Source organism: Narcine bancroftii, chromosome 11 (genome assembly GCF_036971445.1).
Source record: "Narcine bancroftii isolate sNarBan1 chromosome 11, sNarBan1.hap1, whole genome shotgun sequence".
NCBI lineage: Eukaryota > Metazoa > Chordata > Chondrichthyes > Torpediniformes > Narcinidae > Narcine > Narcine bancroftii.
The window spans coordinates 69919180-69941618 of NC_091479.1; the positions used below are offsets into that span (position 1 = coordinate 69919180).

A 22439-nucleotide genomic window follows, 5' to 3' on the forward strand; every position below is an offset into this window, starting at 1 on the left:
AATGTTTTGTCTGGTAGATACTTGGTTATCATGAAACATCACCACTGCAGTTCAAAAAGCCTTCAACAGCTGTTGGACATCTTGACATTATTAAATAAATTAAATATCGGTTCTTGAATTAAATCAATTAATGATACAGTGGTGGGAGCTCCAGAAACCCAGGTTAAATCATGTACTCAGGTGCTCTCTGTATGGAATTTGTATGTTCACCCTGTGACTGTCAGATTTCTTTCTTTGGAGTGCATCGGATAGATTGTTGGGCCACTGTAAATTGTAAGAGTTAGGATTTGAGAGAATACTGTAAGCGCAAAGCCACATTTGTGGGAAATGGTTTGCTTTTTGTGGAACATCCTCTTCTGATTTTCATACATCAATATGCAGGTTCATTTTGATGCCAGCTTCATTTGACGACATACACAATGTTGTGCTGACTTATACAAACCTACACCATGATCAATTTAACCCTTCCTTCTCTCATAGCTCCTAATACTCTTTTTTTAAAAAAACACATTAATGTGCCAATCTAAACATCTTTTAAATGTCCCAATTGTACCAGCCTCCACCTCCTCACCCCCAGCCGTGCATTCCAAGCACCCAGCACTTTGTGTAAAAACCTTACCTCTGGCATCTCCCCAAAACTTTCTTCCACTCACCTTAAATGGATGTCCTCTAGTATTGGCATTACCGTACTGGGGAAAAAAATGTTGGCTAACTATGCCTCCAACAATCATACACATCACTATTAAGTCATCTCTCATCCTCCACCATGAAAAATCCTAGAGATGTTCTCCAATTCAGGCAACATCCTGATAAATCTCCTCTGCATCCTCTGTGAAACCTCCACATCTTTCCCATAACATAAAGAGGCAACCAAAACTAAACACAATACTGAGTGTTGTCTATCTAGATCAGTGGTTCTCAACCTTTTTCTTTCTACTCGCATACCACATTAAGTATTCCCTATGCCATCAGTGCTCTGTGATGAGTAAAGGATTGTTTAAGATGGTATGTGAGTGGGAAGGGAAGGTTGAGAATCACTGCTCTAGACCCAATTGTTGCTGAAATATTTTGCTTGAGAAAAATGGTCATTGGCCCGTTTCCTTTGGAGGTATGACACCGTGCACATAACGAGTCAATGAGGTACGATTAAAATAGTGGTTTTCAACCTTTTTCTTCCCACTCACATACCACCTTAAGCAATCCCTTACTAATGACAGAGCACCTATGGCATGGGAATATGTGAAGTAGTACGCGAGTAGAAAAAGGTGGAGAACCAGTGAGATATGGGCATAATATTTTTCATTCTTCAATGATTTTTAAGACTAAATTAGATCCATGCCCTTTAATTAACCTGTTCGGTTTTTCATGTGAACTGGATAAACTTTATTGGCACCTCAAGAGAAAGTTTTAGTTTTTAGCACATTGATAGCCAAAAGAGCAGTTTTAATGAAATGGAAAATGATTCATCCCCTACTCATGAACAGTGGCTACACGATGTAATGACATACTTAAGTTTTATAAAAATTAGGTATAATATTAAAGATGAAAAGTTTCAGTTTGAAAAAATATGGGGCCCATTTGTAAAATACTATCAAAATTAGCAGTTTTAGGTGATATGGGTGCTCTAGTCATGATCCGTCCGTCTTCTGGAGGTCGCGACAATCCATCTTTGTATTTTTCTTATAACCTTCATTAAAAGGAGGAGTTAGATTACTAATAGTTTCAGGATTTTTTTTCTTTTAGATAAATGGATTTATGGGGTTTAATTATGATTATCCTAGTTGATATATTTTTGAGATGCTCTATTAAGGTAATAATGAGGCATGTTATAATATTTAACTGATCTATACACAATAATTTTAACAAACAAACGTTTAAACATTGGGGATGAAATTTTAAATTGTCATTCACTTTAATTACATGCTATGTTATCATATTCCTTTGCCATATTAATAAATGGATTATTATGTTAAACTCGATACAAATATTTTAAAAAGGAAAAAGAGGCACACCATTCATTTCAACCTGATTTCTTTATTTCTATATTAATCACTTTAAATTCCATTTAAGTTCTGCTTTCAAGGTATACTTCCATAAAGAAAACCACATTCATACACAAGGAGCAAAAGTGCAATACAGCTGACGGAAAACAAATGGATATTTTCATTTCTTCTCCTCTGGAAAAATTGTTTTAAATCTCCCTTCTATGTCTGTAGATGATTTCAAGACATTTTAAATCAACATTCAAAGTCAAACAATGGAGAACTGTCAATCACCAATTAATTTATGAATTAAATTTTAGATCTCTGAGCTAATGATTCATTTTGCAAAAAGAACAGAGTGATGTCTCCGTCATTACAAATATGCAGAAACTTTTTTTTTAAAGGAGTGTGCAAAAATGTTCTCAAATTACCAATACAGAAATGACAGATGACACATTAAAACCATTCACAGAAGTGATACATTTTCAGTTTTGATTTTTTTCCCTGTGGTCATATTAAGAGTCCTGATTTCACTTGCATTATATATATATATGCACACACACACACTGACACTGGGGTCCAGTCCTTCCATTTCCATCACCAGATACTTGTGCCACATTTATTTAACATGCTGTTTTTATTGCTGTATCCAACTTTTGAAAAACCTATTAAAACTATTTTTTTTAAACTTGGGTTAGCTGATTTGTTGTGGAGAAAAAAAGATTTTAAGTTCCACAGGAACTTCCCTTTAGGAATATAAAGTGTGAAATTCAATGTTCTAACATTAATCAATATTGCATCATTAAACCAAAAACAAGCATTTTCATTACATCTATGCCTAACAGCATTTAGAAAATAATCAATAGATATCACCCAAAGAAAAAGGAATATTTTAAAATAAATTCAGTAACGTTTACCAATGCACGAAGAGAAAATATGACATCAAAAATTAATTTCCTAGCCCAAATACTGGACTTTGATTTTCACGATCGCTCAAGAAGACCATTATCTGCAAAAACCACCGGTACCCAATTTGTCCTTCAATTCCTTCACCATGATCAATGGTGCATTTATAATTGTGCAAAATGCAACGCAATCAGTTCTCCCTTCCACAAAACATGAGCAACTATTTTCAACCAGTTTTGATCCTCTTCTCTGTTATTTCTTTAAAATGAATTGCAAATACCCATTCAACAAAACATCTGGATAAGGAAACAGCAGAATATCAATGAGTTTGTTCCTGGATGGACCAATGTTCTGACTCAAAAAACACATGGTTGTTTCTTTAGTTTAAAAAAAATCAAACTTGTAAGGGATAAAATGTCAATCAAATAATACATTTGAAAGAAAAATGAACCAAAAAAAACTCGGTCAAATCAACGCAAAGAAACTATATTCAAAATAATAATTCTTGAGGCTTATTCCGTTTTTGGGGGAATGCATCCTTCCATTTCTAAAACTTCTGGCCAGCCTTCATATTTGTTTGTATCTTTATTATTCTTTATATGCTATTAGAAGGGAAAAAAAATTAGAACATGGAGATTGGTTTTGTTACAAGGAAATACATACAAATCTTACAGTAAATACAATTTCCACTCCTTCCAGGTTCAAAATATCTTATTTTTCTTAAGTGCCATTCTCATCTGGGAACCCACTTGTCTGCAGAGTCTCCTTGCTGCTGTCATATGACAAAATCTTACAGATTATCTGGTTTATTAAGTGACACTAAAGCTCGCCTGAAGGTCATTCCTTTGAAATCTAACTCAAAGTTCTAAATACAACAATGGTCAGAGAACCCTACAAGCAGCCCGATTTAGATCTGCTCTTTATTGCCAAACATTACTTTTTTTAAAAACTCTAAACTACTTGGGACACAGAGTGTTTGTGCATCAGTGTAAAAACAAAACAGGACAATGTTGAATTTCTTAATTTGAATAATTTGTGCAATGGAAATGACCAATGCCTTCCATAATCTGAGGAAATTTGGCATGCCCACAGCATTCCTCAACAACATTACAGACGCACCGTCAAGAGTATCCCAACTTGATGCATCACTGTGTGGAAGGGGACCTGCTCCATCCAAGACTGCAAGAAAACTGTGGAACCAGTTCAACTGCACAACCCCCCCCCCCTCCTTCACTGATTGCATCAACAGTTCCCACTGCCTCATAAAAGCAGCCAGCATTTTGAAGGACATCCCACCCCAGCCACACTCTTCTCCCTCCTCTCATCAAGGAGAATCAGGAGGGTGGAATCACGGAACACCAGATTCCAGGAGAGTTTATTTCTTGATGCTATCACAGTTCTAAATGAACTGTTGTTCCGTTCCAGCTGATCTCTCTCAGGAATATTTCCCTTTGTAATGTGTTTTATTATGGATGTATGGACTTGCTGGACAGCATGCAGAACAGACTTTTTCTATTCTACTTGGAACACGATCATGTGGGTCTATGCCGTGAAAGCTTTGCAATGTCTCATTAGCAGCAGAAAATTAATCACCCAATGACGGCAACCGCACCATTTGCCTTCTTTACCACTCAGTCTCTATCCATGGCTGTCATGATAATGAATATGTATGAGATGTACCGGAAGTCATGTGGTGTGAGAGAGAGATAAGAACACAAGCAAGAGAACAAAGGGAAACTGGAAAATAAAAAGACACTGAGAAGTTTACCTGATAAAACTTGTACCTTCAAGGAGCTATGGATCTGAACCCTTAAGAATCCTTACCACATAAATGCTTTCAAGAGCCTTGCCATTAACTGTATACTTTCTCCTTCCATTTGATCTCCAAAAGTGCAACACCTCACACCTACGAAATTAAACTCCATCTGAGATTTCCCTACCCAAATCTGCAACTGATGGATTCTCTAGACAACCCCCGATGCTGTCTGCAATGCCACCAATCTTTGTGTCATCTGTGAATTTACTTGCCCACTCATTTACTTTTTTCATCTGTCATTTATATATTTTAGAGGTCCCAACCTCAATCCCTGTGGAACACTGTAATGGAAGATTCTAATCATGTTTCTTACTTTTCCAGCCTTTGCTTCTGCAGGGTTGAGAACCTGCTTGTGTTTTAGAATCAGCAGACATAAGGTAAATTCCACCGAGGGGCTAGAGATGCTGTTATCTGAAAAAAGGACATCTGTGTACGAAGAACATTTAATCTTTCTGCTTGTTTTGGTCACAGACTGTCAGAGGCCTAGCCTTGATGCAAAATAAACCATTGTATTCAAAGTGATAAGCTGAAAATTATGTTATTCGATAGAAGCCTAGCATGCTAGCTTGCTCGCTTATCTTTCTTGCTGTGCTGGGAATAGGTGCTTGGGTAAGCAGTTTTTGGGTAATACAAAGCCATGGTCCTGCTGCTGAAGTTTGAGACTCTCTGAGAGGTGGCAACATCTCTCAGCAAGAAGAAGAACTTCTGGAGTCCAGCCAACGTCCCGGTCGGGGGAGGTGGAGAAGTTGCTACCGGCGCCCTGACAATCTACTGCAAGTGTGCAGTCGTTGCCTCGCTTCGGCAGTTGGGACCAGTCCAGGCGTTGATAAGTATAGTTGGGAAGGGCTTGCATATTGTAGATTGAAATCAGCTTTTGAATTTGTAATAAACATTTTTATAAACTGAACTGCTCTCGATGTGTGTGCCTATTTTCTTTCGGTAGCTCAAACACTGTGACCAATCTAAAATGAACAAAATGAGAGGTATAAGTTTACCCAAGACAAACACCAGTGGGCACTGACCTCCAGCTAGACCAGCATCCTTCCACCACTCTGGCTTCAATGGACCAGCCAATTCCAAATCCACACTATCAATTCACCATGGATCCGGATAAGAAATTAAGTGCTTAACTAATCCCTGTGTAGGCAACATCCACTGCCCAATCCTCATCAACCATGGGCACCTCATAAAACTCAATTTTTAAGTCATGATCTGCCTGTACAGAACTGGCACAAATCTGACCATGATTTTCCAAATGTGTGCAACTCCTATCCTCAAGTATCCTCTTCAATAGATTCCTTGATGCAAAATTCATAAGCCTACAATTTCTTAGATTTCAGTTTACAAGAAATTATGAATGATGGTAGAAAATACAACGGTATTCAACACATTCTTTAAAATAATCTGCTTCTCCCCTCAAACTCAAGAAATCTGAAACATGAGCCACATGATATTGATAAACAAGTGTCTTTAGAAATCCTTTTGTTCTCATAATAGAATTTTTGCTATTTTTACCTGTTCAAAAGGACTCTTTGATTGAATCCCTTTTGCACCAACAAAAATCCAGTTGTCTCTGAAGCCGAGGTTTAAGAAGGATGTACTTCCCAAATCACTTACAAGTTTGCGTGCTTCATCATTAAGTCTGTAGTAAAACAGGTCATTTGAAGCAAAATTAGAACAATCTGATTTTAAATGATATCCGATGCTTAATCGATCAATCTCCAGAGATTGGTTACTGGCCTTTGGAAAGCACTATTGAAAAATCTTATTGAAATACAGTTGATTTTAAGTGAATTGGCTGAACTTTGTACATAAGCAAATGGATTTCCTTTGAAAATTTTCATTGCGCACAGCAGAAAAATTACAAACTAATGTCAGTAAATGTGCTCTTCTGGTAGGACAATATTTTGTCAACAATACATGACTAGGTTAGGGTTGGAGGAGTTCAGGACAATGTCTCAAATTATGCCTTGCCTGGATAGTCAGAAAAGGAACTCACCCAACTTATGAGTGACTGGGTTTGGCATGCCTTGTTCTTATCATTACATAGGGCAATTGCAGGTGATTTGGCTAGTTTAATTCTTTTTCCAATAGCTTCATTGAACCTAATGGTGAGATTAGCCATTTGGGAGGACAGCAAGAGACTCACACGGTAGAAGATCTAGTGTCACAATGAAACAGTGCATTTCCTTCCCTGGGAGTCTTTAGTGAACCCGTTTTTTTTGGCAACAAGTTCATAATTTTGAAGACACTGATTTTAGTAAAGGTAATGTATTTTGTTTGAAGATTTTTGTTTAATTTAACTTAAATTCCCTGTCTGCTATTTGGAGAAGTCAAGTGCAGGAGACAGATGTTAACAGGTTCAAGGGGAGCACAGTAAACCAGAGGTTAGGCCATTGTACATTCTGAATGATGATGGAAGGAAAGTGAGATACTCCTGCAAGATGAATCATCTCCATTGGTGGGGAATTTGGGAGCCAAGATCCACTAAATCACTCATTAGGATTGGAATACCATGGTCTGCTAGTGAGAGAGAGCATGGGGATGGGACTGAAGATTCTCCTCGGAAAGGTTTTAGAGGTACATGGCTGCTCAAACCAGTTGGGAGTCATCAGGAAAGGGGGTACCCCTCAATTGCTATTCTACACCTTTAGTTTGCAACATGCTACAAACAGTCACAGAAGATGCACAAGAAGCTGCAAAGCTGAACATTTAAAAACAAAAAAAGCTTAAAATAATCTTTATATGTCTGTGCAATACATTTTAAGATAACTTCAAAATATGATATATAGGGAAACAAATTCCAATGAATTTTTATTGAAAATGGTGTGTGAGGGAAGCTTTTCTTTTTGAATTAGGGGAAAATAATGGACAGAATGCACAGCAGAAAATATTTGATGTAATGCAATCAATTTAATCTGCACCACAACCCCATGAACTAATTATATATTATGGACCCAAGAGAATATGCTGTTATAATGGTTTGGCCTCCGGTAGCCTAATATACAAATAGTGACAAAAAGCCTGACTGAATTTTGTAACCAATTTGAGATTTGATTTTAATCAAATGGCTAGAAGCCATTCAGCCTATTTTGCAGAGCAATCCTGTCAGTTCCATTCATCTGCTTTCTCCACAGCCCCAACATTACTTTTGTGTACTCAAAACATTGCAGAACCTGGATTGACTACACAACATGCAGACAATTTCTCCTTGCATCTACCTTGCACAGTCCTTTAACCATCTGCAGGATGGAAAAGGCTTCTCCTAATATACCCTGTATAAATTGGTTGCGATTTCGTGCAGAATCAAATCTCCCCTCTACTTTCTTTTCTGCAATGAAAATGACAGCATCTTGTTTAATGTCGCAGCAGAAATCTCTCAAACTATTTTTTAAAAAGTCCTAAAATAAGAACAGAACTGGCGGAGAACCGTCTCTGACTCAAAACGTTCAATGTTTTTTTTTTCCCTTTTTGCGGATGTTGCTTCAAATGGACAAGTTCTTCCAGCACTTATTTGTTCAGGAATCTAGCATGAGCAGCTTAATCTGCTCTAATTAAAATCCTCCCTAAATAACCAGAAAGTGGCATCCTACTTGGGCACAGGTTGAGGCCTAACCAGCAAGTCTACAAAAGATCCATCTTTTGTACTTTATACCTACCCAACAGTGTGCATATTTTTCACCAACAACTTTCCAAAGACCAAGACCCCCCCCCCCGCCAATGTTGCTGGACATTCTTTTGTACTGTGACATACCTTTCTCAATTAAATTTTGTCTGCATTTTGCCAGCCTGTTCTTTTTTCTAGTCTCCTCACTTTTTAAAAAGACATTTCATGGCATTCATGCTCACTGATTTTTAAACATTTATCAAATGCTTCTAAATTGACCCTGGAAACATCTCTGCCTTTCCTTTTCCCATTGGAAAGAAGAACACTTCACAACTAAGGTCCAATTTCTAGCTTTAGGGAAACTTCTTAGCTTTCCTGTCACTGCAAACAAACATTTTTGTTACTACTTAGATTTTCCAACCTTCTCAATGATCTGAGACACAGCAAGGTGTGCAGGAAGAACGGAGTGGGGGAGGTTGAGGAGCAGGGTTAATATTTCAGATTAATCACCTCAGATCCATCAACCTGGGCCATGATCGGTTTCTCTCCGTGTATGCTGCTTGACAAGCTGAGTTTTTAAAGATCAATTTGGTTTCTGATTTCTGGCACCTGCTGCTTTTCCTTTGCAAACACTGGACAGGTCTCATGTAACTTAATTTCCAATCAATCTCTTTTATCTCACTTTTCCAGCAACGGTTGTCTTCTCAACCCAATGTTCCAGCAAGGTTTTTGTCAACTTCTCTGACAGTGATTTACACCCTTTCTTAGTTGACACCATTTTGTCACTTGGCTTCTCATCGCCTCATCTCCTTTGCTCTTCCCCAACCTCCCACTTCTCTGCAGGTTTAAACAGTTTATCCACATTCTGAAGTCATCAACATGAAATGGCAAACATACAGAAGACTCCTGATGATGGAATGTGGAGCAACAAACAACCAGCAGATTTTAGCAGCATCAGTGAGAGAAGAATCATTTTCGATGATTGGGGTTGGAACCTTTCTTGAAGTCTTTGCAAGTCTGAGGCTCCTTGACCTGCTGAGTTCCTCAGCAGATTAGGTTTTTTTTTTGACCTGAAAGGTGCCTTGCAGCTCTGTTAGGAATCATCAAATATTCCCATTTAGAATTTCCATAACTTGAACCCAAAACCAGAGGATAACACACTTGTTTTTTTTTTCTTTTTATTTATCTATCTATTTATTTATTTATATCTTTTTTTGGGGGGGGGGGGAGAGAGGAGGTGAGGGAGGGAAACCAGGGGAAATATTTGCCGTGGATCCTCCGTCCGCCGCCCTCACATGTGCCCTGTGTGGGAGACTGTTTGCACCCTGTCCATCCCTCCCTTTGCACGTTCACCTCTCCCACTTTCTCCCCCGCCCACTACAGTTTGACTGCTGTTCCCACCATTCTTGTGGCTGGGAGTACAGGGGCTGCTGCTGGGGAGGGAGTACAGTGGCTGCAGCAGAGGACGAGGGGGAGCAGGGGTAGGGAGCTGTGGCAGGGGATGGGGGGGTGGACGAGGAGGAGGCATGGGATGTTGCTCGGGAGCGGGCGGAGCAGGGGCTCTGGCGGGTGGGGGCACATGCTCTCTGCCCAGGCTGTTGTTGTCCATTCTCCCTGATTTCCCTCCCTCCCCCACATTTGACAGGAGGCGTGTCCCTGCCCTCCTGCCCCTTCCCACCCCCACCGGCCCGACTATGGGAGAACGAGGCCCCGCCGGGTCCTTGGTGCTGCTCGCCCTCAAACCCGGCAGCACCGGCACCACCTCAAGGCAGCGTGGCTCCAAGGGCCGGGCCTCAACACCCCCCCACCTGCCCCGACCCCCTACCCGGGAAACACCCAACCCTTCACCCCCCCCTCCCCCCTCAGCCCGGGACAAGTCTCACCTCCAGGCCGCAGGCTCCCCCCAGGATAATACACTTGTAAGTAACATTGCATACTCCAACCATCTGCAGGCAATTCAAACAGCCAACGCACGAGCCCTTGAAGGATGATCCAACCATGCAAAGACAGTGGGGGCTACAAATTAAACTAAAATGTGGCTCATGTCCAGTCTTTAGAAAATAAACTGGATGAACTCTGAGCCAGAGTACAGTAGCAGAGTAATATTATGGATTACTGTGTGATGCGTTTCCCGGAAATGCGGCTGAATGAGAACATTCTGGACACATAGAGCAACAGCGCAAGGGATAGACCAGACACTTGCACCATGAAAAACCAGAGGAGGCAGCATTTCTCCTCATCATCATCAATTCATCATGAAGCACAAACGTGATGTTTATGTCCCAATCCTACTGCCAATCAAGTATCGTCCATTCTATCTATCGAGGGAGTTCTCAGCTATCAACCTGTTTGCTATGTATATTCCACCACAGGTTAACATCAGGCTGGCCCTGGAGGGGCTGAGCACTGTAATCAACAGCGCGACACGGCACACCCTGATGACTTCCCCATCATTGTAGGGGCCTTCAACCAGGCCAGGCTAAAGAGTTCTTTGTCAAACTATCACCAACATATTACCTGTGTCATCGTAGGAGCCAACATACTTGACCACTGTTACACCACCATCAAGAACACCTTCCATGCCATTGCATGCCTGCATTTTGGCAAGTCTCATCACCTGGCTGAACTTCTACTTCCAGTGTACAATCAGAAAATGAGGACTACAGCATTAGTGGTGAAAACTGAAAGTATGGTCAAGGGAGACGGAGGAGCATCTGCAGGACTACTTTGTATCAGTTGAATGGACCAGATTCAAGGATTCATCTTCAAACTTGAATGAATATGCCTCAGCTATCACTGACTTCATTAAGACTTGTGTGGTTGAATGTGTGCCCACATGCACATACCATGAGTTCCCCAACCAAAAGCCATGGATGTCCCAGAGGATTCACACTCTGCTGAGGGCTAGATCAATGGCATTCAAGACTAGTGATCCAGATTTCTACAGAATCCAAGACCTACGGGAGGCCATCTTACCAGCAAAGAAGTAACTCCATGTAAAGTTATTAACAGAATCAGATACTTGCCATCTATGGCAGAGCCTGCAGGCCATTACATCCTACAAGGCAAAGCTGAACACCTTTTATGCTCGCTTTGAAAAGGAAGAAGTTTGGAACCCTGTGATTATTGGTCTCAGAGGCCAACATCAGACCTTCTTTCAAGAGGTATCAGGTCAAGGGCATCAGGTCATTATGACATCTGTGAAAATCTGTGCCAGCCAACTAGCTGGACTGTTCACAGACATTTTCACTCTCTCGCTGTTGCAGTCAGAGGTTCAAATCATACTGGTATCCAAGGAGAGCAGAGTGAGCTGCCTCCATGACAATTGGCCAGAAGTAATCACATCTGTAATGAAATGCTTTGAGAGGTTTGTCATGGCCAGAATTAACTTGCACCCAAGATCTGGACCCACTGCAATTTGTCTACTGCCACAATCATTCCACACCAGATGCAATCTCACTGGCTCTCCACTCAGTCCTTGTTCATCTGGACAACAGCAACATGTACATCAGGGTGCTTTTCATCAATTAGAAGGGCACCTCAAGGAGGCGTGCTTAGCCCACTGCTCTTCTCTCCCTAATATCCATGACTGTTTGGCAAGACATAATTCAAATACCATCTACAAATGTGCCAAAAACACCATGATTGGTGGCAAAATCACAGATGGCAATGAGGAAGCGTACACCAGTCAGGTAGGTCAACCAGTTGCATGGTGTCACCTCAACAACCTTGCATTCAATGCTAGCAAAACTGAAAAGTTGATTGTGGACCAGGAATGGGAAATCAGGAGAATGCAAACTAGTCCTCCGAGGGGTCAGCATTGGAGAGGGTAAAGAACTTCATATTCCTGATGTCAATATCTCTGAAGATCCATCTTGGGGTCACGACGTCAATGCAATCATGAAGAAGACTCCCCAGCAGCTAGATTTCGTTAGGAGTTTGAGGAGATTTGGTTACACTACCAAAGACTCTTGCAAATGTCATAGGTGCACCGTGGTTGCATTCTGACTAGTTGCCTCCTGTCTGGTATGGAGGTGCCAATGCACAGGACAAGAAAAGGCTACAGAGGGTTGTAAACTCAGCCACTTCCATCGTGGGAATTAGACTTCACTCTATTAAGGACATCTTTAAGAGATAGTGTCTCAAGAAAGCAGCCTCTAGGGCTCATCACCCTTTTCTCACATCTATCATTAGGAAGGAAGCACAGGAGCCTTAAGACACTGACCCAACGTTACAAAAATACTTCTTCCTCTCTGCCATCAGATTACTGAATGGACAACGAACCCATACACACTACCTCACATTTTTCTCCTTTTTGCACCATTTTTTAAAATATTGTATTTACAGAACCGTAATTTATTGCAATTTTGCAACTGTAATGAATAATACTGCTGCCACTAAACAACAAACTTCGTTACACATGTTCCTGACAATAAACCTGATTCTAAACTGCTTCCACCTCCATAGACATTGCCTGATCTGTTGTTTTTCCACAGAAATTTCTAAATATACAACAAAAATTATTTGAATTTATTTTTTACAGACACACCTTTACCGCTAAATGTTTATTTTCTTTATTCTTAATTAATCCTTCCCCAAACTGAAAGCGATTTCACTATAAATAGTTTAGTTGTCAGCTGTGGAATAATTTTAATTTATACACTCATTTTATCTAATATTGACTTACTAAATTCATCTTTGTCGATTATAAACTCTTACATGTCAAAGGCCAAGATCAAAATTCAAACATACATCATGGAAATATATACATATTATGGAAGCTAATTTTTGGAGAAAAAACTTCCCAACTTGGAAGTTTTTCCCATACCAGTTCAACTTTAAAGTAAGAAATCATTCCCTGATTAATTTGTGAGGAGCTGATAATCACTAACTTGTTTGAAGCATCATCATATGTAGCCATTAATACTATTGTTCCATCTTGCAAAGCTTTCAGGAAATCAATGAAAGGTTTTACATCTGTGGAGAAGACAAAAAGATTTTACTCAGATCCATAATTAACTTTGGCTGCATTTACATATATTGAACCACATATAAATCTTATATCAAAATGGTCTAGACTAGGCCTGTCAGATAAATGTTTTTTTCCCCCCCCAGATAAATAGTCATTTTTGCCCAGTAGCAACAGCAAATCAATTGTATCAATGTTTAAACAATGACAAGGGAAGTCTTTTTAAGCATTAAAATAATGTTTAATACTCACCAAAAAATATGCTGGCTGCAATGCCACCGCTGATTGCCAAAACCTCCCAACCACCACTGATCCCGGACACATGCCCATTGCTGCCACAGAGAGAGAGAGAGAGAGAGAGAGAGAGAGAGACAGAGAGAGACAGAGAGAGACAGAGAGAAAGAGAGAGACAGAGAGAAAGAGAGAGAGAGAGAGAGAGAGAGAGACACAGTTGTAGGCTGAGGGGAGGGTTCAGAGTCGGCTTTGGGAGCTCCGGTGTGCTGAGGAGGGAGCGAAGGGAGGGGATGCCACTGAGCCAGAGGTTCTGCTCCTGCTCAGGAGGCTGCTCTCTTTGATGACACCAGGACAAGGAATTCTTCCAAACGCTTATGGCTGAGACACAGTGGCACACAGTTTGAGAGGGAGAGAAAAGTCAATAGGGGAAGAGAAAGACAAAGAGAAAGGGGAGGAAGTTACCTGAAATGAGGACAAAAGTTGTTCTAATTTCACGTCGAGTGAATTTTTTTTCCCCCAAACCTGTGAGGTCAGTTCAGCTCCAAAAAAATTTTCAATAAATGAGCATTTCTGATTTGTTTTGGATATCTTCATTTATCCAAAATTTAAATTTTTTTTGGATAAATGAGTATTTTGGAGAATCCGATTTCAGATAAATCAGAGTTGTTCTATATAACATTTGACACTCACTATATTGTTATCAAAATAAGATGAATAATACATTAAAATTCCCAGTATCCAGCACCTATGAGGATTGTGGATGCCAGATATACATATTTTCCAGTTGCCTGACTTGCATTCTTGCAATGCCTAACTAATACACCAGCATTAAAAATAAACAGTTTAAAAGACAGTGCAAAATGTAAAGTAATTTGAAAAAAAAATTGTAGTCCTTAATTACGCTAATTGTGCTGTCATCATAATTAACCCCTCCTACCTCAAGTTAACAATAAAACCTTACTTATATACTTAATAACAACTAGGGAGGGTGAGGGCGAGTCACCCATCTGTGAGTGGCATCAGCTGGCTCTTCATCCTGGGCGATAGCATTTTATTCAAACAGCTGCTGGCTGAATATTTGCTCCCATTTTCAAGGTGTCGTGTGAAGCTTTGAAGAACATTTTCTTTTGCAATTTTAAACTTTTATTTAAATTTTATTTATTTCTCATTTTTTTCATTTATTCTTTTTTTTGCCGGTTGCTTGGGGATGCCGGTTGTTTCAATTCCACATACTGGGTATTTTATTGATTATAGACATAATTAGGTACAGAAATTCTTCTTTACTCAAATTAATGGCTCCCACAAATCCCTTTAAGGTTCTGATGTACCTCATAGAGATGGAGAAAAATGAATACATAAATGATACCCAGAGCAGTACACAACCTAAATGGATCATACAGATTAGTCCCAGGTGAGGAAAGGGGCAGACCACAATGAGGCCAGATTAAGAAATCTAAATTACCAAAGTGAAATAAGACCAAATATTCTTCTTATAAATTTAGCACTTGAACTCCATGTGTGCTTAATGCAGTTCAATTGATAAGAGGGACACTATAAAAATCAGCAAATGACAAAATAGTATAACAAGGAAAATGTAAACAAATTTGTTTCTTTTGCATGATGGTGTATTAGAAGCAATATCCAAAGTATTCGAAAGGAAATAAATCATTCCATTACGATTTCTTATGGTACAATCATTTCCTCTGTGCTCAGGTACAAGAGAGAAACCCATCAAGTTTCCTTCTAACTTGAAAGTATGCCGTGTTTGCTTTGATCGGCTTTGAGAAAATTTTCAGAATGGCCATCACAGAGGAGAAATTTCAGTACACAGGTGTTTGCAGGTAGAGGCCCTTCAACACATTTTAATGGCTCACATGCAGTATATGAATTTTTTTTTAAAACGATGGTAAATGTGCTAACTAGTTTCATGTTAATGGAGAATTGCACTGAGAATCCTTTCTTGGGCCTCATGTTGACATTAATTTCATCTGCAAAATACAGCATCTCAGGGGTAATCACTGTGTTGATAGATGGCTTCATCATACATTCAACCCTGAGAAGACTCAAAACTTCTATTATCTGAACAAGATCAAATCAATTAGTGTACTTCATAAAAAAAAATAGACGTTCTTCAAAGAATGCTTTGATGAAATACAATTGAGGGAACTTGGACAGAGTTTCTGCCTGAGCGGAATTCCTACCCAGCCTCAGAATAAACTTGAGGCTCTCAAACATAATCTGGCTTCTTCCAAAGTAATGCCCAAAGATGTCCACGCATTACATGAAAACAAAACCCAATCAATTCACAATGATTCTGTCTGCAAATTATCATGTCAAAGTCTTTTTCACCCATCAGTGCATTGAACACATTTTATCACTTACATTCCCTTCACATCCTCTCTTCAATCTTTATACTGAATGACTCAATTTGTATCCCATCTCATCTCCCTCCCCAAACCTTCAAAATAACTCCTCTTCTCCCTCCTCTCCCCCCCCCACCCCCCCAGTTCTTCAATTGAGACCATTTATCCCTCGTGGAGTATTGTGGGTAGGTACTTTTGAATTTATAGGGAAAGACTTGGTTAAAACAAAACCAGGGTCAGACTGCAACTAAATATATTTCTGAGACAGATTACTAAGTAATCCAATTACTCAGCAAGTTTCGCACAATAAATTTCTTGGCAAATATTTTTTGTTGAAACCCAAAATACAAATGCAACTCCTTCGAGCATTCTCAAACACCCTCATGATTGAAAATTAAATGTCATAATCAAAAGAATTAGCTCTGTACCTTCACCCCAAAGGTCAAAAACTTTAGCTTCCAATAATTCACCAGTTTTACCTGAAGGAACCAGAAAAATGAATAAGATGAAGCATAAGAGAGGAAAATTTGAAAATTAAGAGTGAAACATCTAAAGGTTTAAAAATTAACAAATATTACTTTCCTAAATATATTAAAATTTAAGCTTTTTTTGCCATCTTTGACAAGAGAAGACATTTTTAAATATTTTTTTCTCCTGCTAAATGTTGACACCTTTTCATTCATTATATATCACAATGATACACGTATATTCCATGTAAATGATATCCATCAATTATATACAATTCGTACTGGTGTTGCATTCCGCATGCAAAGTATTAAATAATGAAAACAAAGACAAACAAAAAGGCAATTAAATTTTCAGTGACTGGAGTAACTGATCGTACGAAACATAGGAAAATGCTAAATGATGTGTTGTTTCTAACTTGAAATTCAGGAACCTCAGATTGAATAAGTCGATTCACTCACCATTCACTGTAACAATGTTTATGCCCCGGCCAACATTGTTTTTAACACCACTCATTATTCTAAAACAGAGAACATTATTTCAACATATTTCTGTAAAGTTGCTTATTTTTACATATAGTGAAAATGCATGAAAAACCCAAGAGATAAACCTTAAATGATTGATTCAGCTTCAGTTGCATTTATCCGTTGAAGCTGAGACCATTTTTATTATTGTTTTGTTTGCTCTGGAAGCCACAAGTACGCAAATCAATCAAATTTATGGTCAATATTTCGGCCTTGAAACCTTCATCAGTAGATTTGATTCCCTACTGGCCCCAATGAAATCCTTTCCACTCTGTCCACATTATGGTGGCCATTGTCTCTGCACTTTCACTCATGACTAAAGGTTCCAGCCCAAAACATTAATCAATCTTCCCCCCCCCCACTGATGCTGCAAAACACCCCCCCACCACCGAGTTCCTCCAACTGCTTGTTTGTTAGTGCAGATTCCAGCATCCCCCCCCTCCTGTATGTCTCCAATCAGATCAGTGTTGCATTTGCAACATTATTTTTGTGAACCCAATATTATTAGAATGGTTAATCATGGCTTCTGCCACCATGATCAATGTGGCAAAGAGAGCAAGCATATTTTTACGTGCAAATGGGTTAGAGTTGAATTTTAACTGAACAGTTAGTAAATTGAAACAAACCCATTCACAAACTAGAAGTGGAACTGAGGATTTCCATTTTGGACAAAACCTCAAAATTAAATAAACTTTAACCTACGGTTACTTGCATCATTCTTACCTAGTTTATTTTAATCAATCATGGGAATGTACATAGTTTTTCCTGATATAATCAAATCAGTTAGATCTCCAGATTCCCAGATTATTTTATCAAAGTAGGAGATATTTTACCATCATGCAGAGGGAAGACAGAAAAAAATCTAGTAAATTTCCTTCTCTCTGCTGCGTGGAACTCCACTCAGTAATACCATCTCTCTGGACTGCTGAGTTGAAGTGAATTAATACCATCCTGTACACAAGTTCCCTGGATCAATTGATTTTTACTGGCCAATCAGTTTCCTGCTGATCGGAGCTTTTCAAATCCAACTGACTAAGCCACCTGACTCCAATTGCCAGGTGCAGCCTTCAGATAAAATCCCTGTTGAAGTCTGCTATAGTTTATAGTTAAATATCACACCATTCAGTAACTTCTCTCATTGTTACCTTGTTCAAGTTACATATATCCATAATTAATGTACAGATTATTATAATTTATGTGAAACCTTGCAACTGCATGTGATGGGCAGGGTTTTTCATAAAACAAATTTTAAAAAGGGAACTAAAACTCTGCACTTTTGGCCTTTGTAAGATTTGGCCTTCACAGGTGCTGATAAAGATCTGCTCTTTACTTCCTAAAATACTTGCCACAATTGCCTGTTAACTTTCTGCAATTTGTGCTCAAGAAAATATCAATCTCTCTGTACTTCACTCATCTGCAACTGAATCTAACTCGGCAACAGAAATGCATCAATACTTACATTTTATCTTCAATGCAGATTTTGGGTCCAACAACATTTGCTGCTCCACTAGCCATTTTGAATGCAAAATGTTTCTCAGGGCAAGGCTTTCCAAGGCCACATTTGTACTTCACTGGTATTGTTGCTATGATAAAATTTTAAATAATTATTTAAAAAGTCATCTTCGGATCCACATACACTAATCAATAATTGGCACCATGAGTAGACAAAATAAAATACAAAATTTGCTCAATTTTCTCTCCAAGTTAACTCCTATGTGAAGTGATTCAGAGTGGGCCATAGTTTGATATTTTCTGGATGGCAGGATTCTACTTCAGGATGCAAAAAGGATGGCTCTGCTTCCCCCTTAAAATAAATCAGTTAATTTTTAATTCATCAATTACTGCGATGCATTTGATTTTAAATTTTCATTCTCACATCTGAAAAAAAGAGACTTACTTTGTACTTGCATTTCATCTTGTGATCTGACTGCAAAATAAAACCATTAAACTGTTTTAAATAGACAACTCATATGCATTGCAATGAATTTAATGCAAACATACATTTGAAAAAAAATGTCAATCTTGAAATAAGAATATTTTCAGACTCGAAATACATCATGATGAACAGGGAAAGCATCCACATTTGGGTCTTGTTCATTAAAAGTTTTTGTTGTGAAGTTAGAGGGAAATGTATTTGCATCAATCATAATACTTTGCACGCTGTTGCTACTTTTACAGGGCAACATCACAACCTTATTTATTGGATCATTTTAACTTGCAACACACACAACATAGCTTAAAATATGTTAAAAACAATCTGATATGTCAAAAGCCTACAGTACACAATCCTTTATCCGAAACCCTTGGGGGACAGTGTGTTCCGAATTACGGATTTTTCTGGATTTCGGAAAGCCGGATTTAAGCCCACCCGAATTGTGCTGCTGTATCCACCCCCACCCATACGTGCTGCCGTCTCTTCCCCCCCCCTCGCCCACCCGACTCGCGCTGCCGTTCCCTCCCCCTCGCCCGCTTGACTCACGCTGCCGGTCTCTCCCCCTCGCCCACCCAACTCGCGCTGCTGGTTTCTCTCCCCACTTGCCAGATTTCAGAGCTTTCCGGATTTTAGATGTCCGGATAAAGGATTGTATACCTGTAGTTATGGCTCTCTTGCCAGTTTGAGTCAGAATGAGTGACAAGCAACAAAAAGATCTATAGGTGACCTCTCTTAAAATGAAAGCATTAAAGTTTGGTCCATAAGAATTACAATAATCAAAATGCAAGGTTAATGCATTGGTAACTACAGTTCACGTTTGTTTCTGGAAATCATCAGGTTCAGCTGGCTTTATTTCCTGCCACAAAAATCAACAAAGAGTTAACAGTTGCATTGCTCAGGTAAGTAAATGTTGACTGTGAGGTCACATGTTGATTATGCAGGTACAAAGCACCTTGGAGATGAGATAAAAATGATTAGAAGGAAGAAGGACCAGGAGGGTAGATTGTTGTACTGATTTATGGTTGTTCATGTCAAATGCAGGAGAAATATCAGCTACCAGATGAAGAAATTGGAAATGTTTCTTTCACATGGGACACATGGTAGGGGAGGAAGACTCCAGTGATCCTCTCTGCCACTTTTAGGGTCTTATCGATTGACCTCTGATCCATTTCTCTGCAGCATCTGTACCACATTGCAATGCAGCCGGCAAGAACACTCTTGATAGAACTCCTGCAGAAGATTGACATAATGGTGACTGGTAGCTTTGCCTGCTTCAGTCTTCATAGCAAGTGCAGTCACTGTTGCACCTTCCTGACAAATGAGGAGATGTTGGCTGTCCACGATAGGTCACTAGTTAAGTGAACTCCAAAGAACTTGGAGCTCTCCACTCTTTCCACTATAGAGTTTTTAATGTAATGTTAATTACTGGTCCTCCTGAAGTCCATGATCATCTCCTTTGTTTTGTCCATGTTGTGATTCAGGTTGTTACTTTTGTTCCACATCATGAGATTTTTCCATCTCTTCTCCGTAGTGAGACTCATTGTTGTTGGTGACGAAGCCAACAACTGTTCCATCATTTGCAAACTTGATGACACTGTTGGAGCTGGATCTGGCGATGCAGTTGTGGCTTAGTATCATTCAAATTTGAGGAAGACTCCTTGAATATTGTCCAATCCACCAATTCAAAGCAGTCCTGCAGGGGTTCCTTGACCATACATTCACCGCCTTCACCAATGATGCTGTAGTCCTCAGTCACTGCTTGTAAGCCATGAGTAGAAGAACATCCAGGTGATCAAACTTGGTGAATCTGGTCATGGGATGGTTTGGTAGGCATTCTTCGTGGAGGTGTAACAATGGTCAAGTATGTTGCTCCTCTAATTGCACAGGTAACATGTTGGTGGTAGTTTGTTAGAAACTTCTTCAGATTGACCTGACTGAAGTCTCTTACAATGTTCTTGAAGGCATCAGGGTTTGTTATCTCACGGCTGCTGATCAGTGATCAGCCCCTTCAGAGCTTGACTGATGTTAGCCTGGGGCAGAAAGTGTACTGTGACCAGGATGATGGCTGAGAACCCCATCGGTAAATAGAATGGGCAACACTTGATTGCCAGATGTTCCAGGATGGGGGATCACAATGAATTGATAATAATGATACAAATACCACCTCTTTTGTTTTTTTCCTGATGCTGGTGTCCAGTCCGCACAGTGGAGCACATTACACAGCAATCCCTGATGTGCCTCTGTTGTTGTAATCTGGCTTGGAGTTCCTCCAGTTTATTTTCCAAGGATTGTACATTGGCCAGGAAGAAAGCATGGAACAGAGGCCTCAGGGCCCAATCATAAAATTATCGACAATGCTACTAATGGGATTTGCTACCAAAGATTTGAGACTAAATTTGGGAATTTCTTTTCCCAAATGCCTTAATGCTGCCCCATCTGAATCAATGGAAGTGTCCTATTCTTCCCTCAGTCAGTATCACATGTCAGTTTGAATACAAAGTTCACCACTGGCTTCAAATGATCATTCTTACTTCTCTCTTTCACATTACAGGCACAAAGGAAAACCATAAGCATTGACACATGTCCATATGTCTTGCATTGTCACCAGCCAACGTTACATCCAAAATACTTGGTCTACATTATTGGAAAGGTTCCAGCAATTCAATATTATTTTATTTTTAAACACCAAGCTCAAGATGCATGTAGAACAGTTGTAGTGATAAGGAAAACATGAAAGCATTATCTGGCCAGACCCTTGTAGGTAAAAACAGCCAATCACAAATGGGTTGACAGCATACTGACTCTTACACCACAGTGGTACTGAACCATTGTCAAAGATCAAATTAAATTGGTGCAATGGAAAAATATTGGGTTAAAAAAATTATTTATACAAGTGACAATAGGCAATTGATTGGAGCTAATTCAATAATAATGTTTTAACTTTTGTGTTATGCAAACCATTCAGGAAATGTAACATTTCAAGTTAATGGGGTACATTGCAAAATACTTACCAAATATTGACTTCAAATTTCCATCTATTTTAACTTCAAATATTTGGAATGTGAGATAACCCATCAGCAAAAACACCAGAACAACTACCCCAAATTTTACTGGACCTGAAAGATCAAATAGAAAAATATGTCAACCTGATATCTGGGTGAGGATCCTGAATGCACCTACTATAAAAGGTATTGCAAAGTTTTGAAATAAAGCATCAGGATTAAGAAAGGACAAGTGTGTCCTCAGAGCACATTCATCATTTTGCTACATGCAAAATTTTGCTACTGTTAAAACTCAAGTCCCTCCACTTAGAAAGCTATATACTATTTTAATACATTAAAAGTCATAATGAGTTGCATTGATAATTGATGAAATTGGAGATTTACCAAAATGACATGAGATGAGGTACCATGAGGGCGAGCAGAACTCAGTACATTTGGAAACAAGAATAAAACAAGAGACAAATCTTTTGTTTCCATCTGACAGAAGTCCTAGAAAAACAAGCTACACTTAATGTTTAGGTGATGTATCCTCAGTTGTCAAGAGAAGTGAAAAGGGCCTGGCCATAATATTCCAAATATCTCTAGAATAGAGAAAAGATGCATGGTCTATTGACAATCGCAGGGCAGATAGAGAGAGT

The 22439-nt window shown here is 39.2% G+C and overlaps 1 protein-coding gene across 6 annotated transcripts in view; it reads right to left on the bottom strand.

Moving 5' to 3' along the window:
- Positions 1-2014: 2014 nt before the first annotated feature.
- Positions 2015-22439, bottom strand: part of LOC138745870 (protein FAM3C-like) — a 49676-nt gene continuing 29251 nt past the window's right edge. For all 6 annotated transcript variants that reach the window (XM_069903322.1, XM_069903320.1, XM_069903318.1 and 3 more), the window contains 8 exons: positions 21811-21915; positions 18764-18793; positions 18326-18449; positions 16804-16862; positions 16306-16356; positions 13204-13288; positions 6220-6346; positions 2015-3490 (listed from right to left, as the gene is read on the bottom strand). In XM_069903322.1, the coding sequence (XP_069759423.1) occupies positions 3401-3490; positions 6220-6346; positions 13204-13288; positions 16306-16356; positions 16804-16862; positions 18326-18449; positions 18764-18793; positions 21811-21915 (671 nt within the window). In that variant the 3' untranslated portion in view covers positions 2015-3400. The remainder of the gene's footprint in view (positions 3491-6219; positions 6347-13203; positions 13289-16305; positions 16357-16803; positions 16863-18325; positions 18450-18763; positions 18794-21810; positions 21916-22439) is intronic.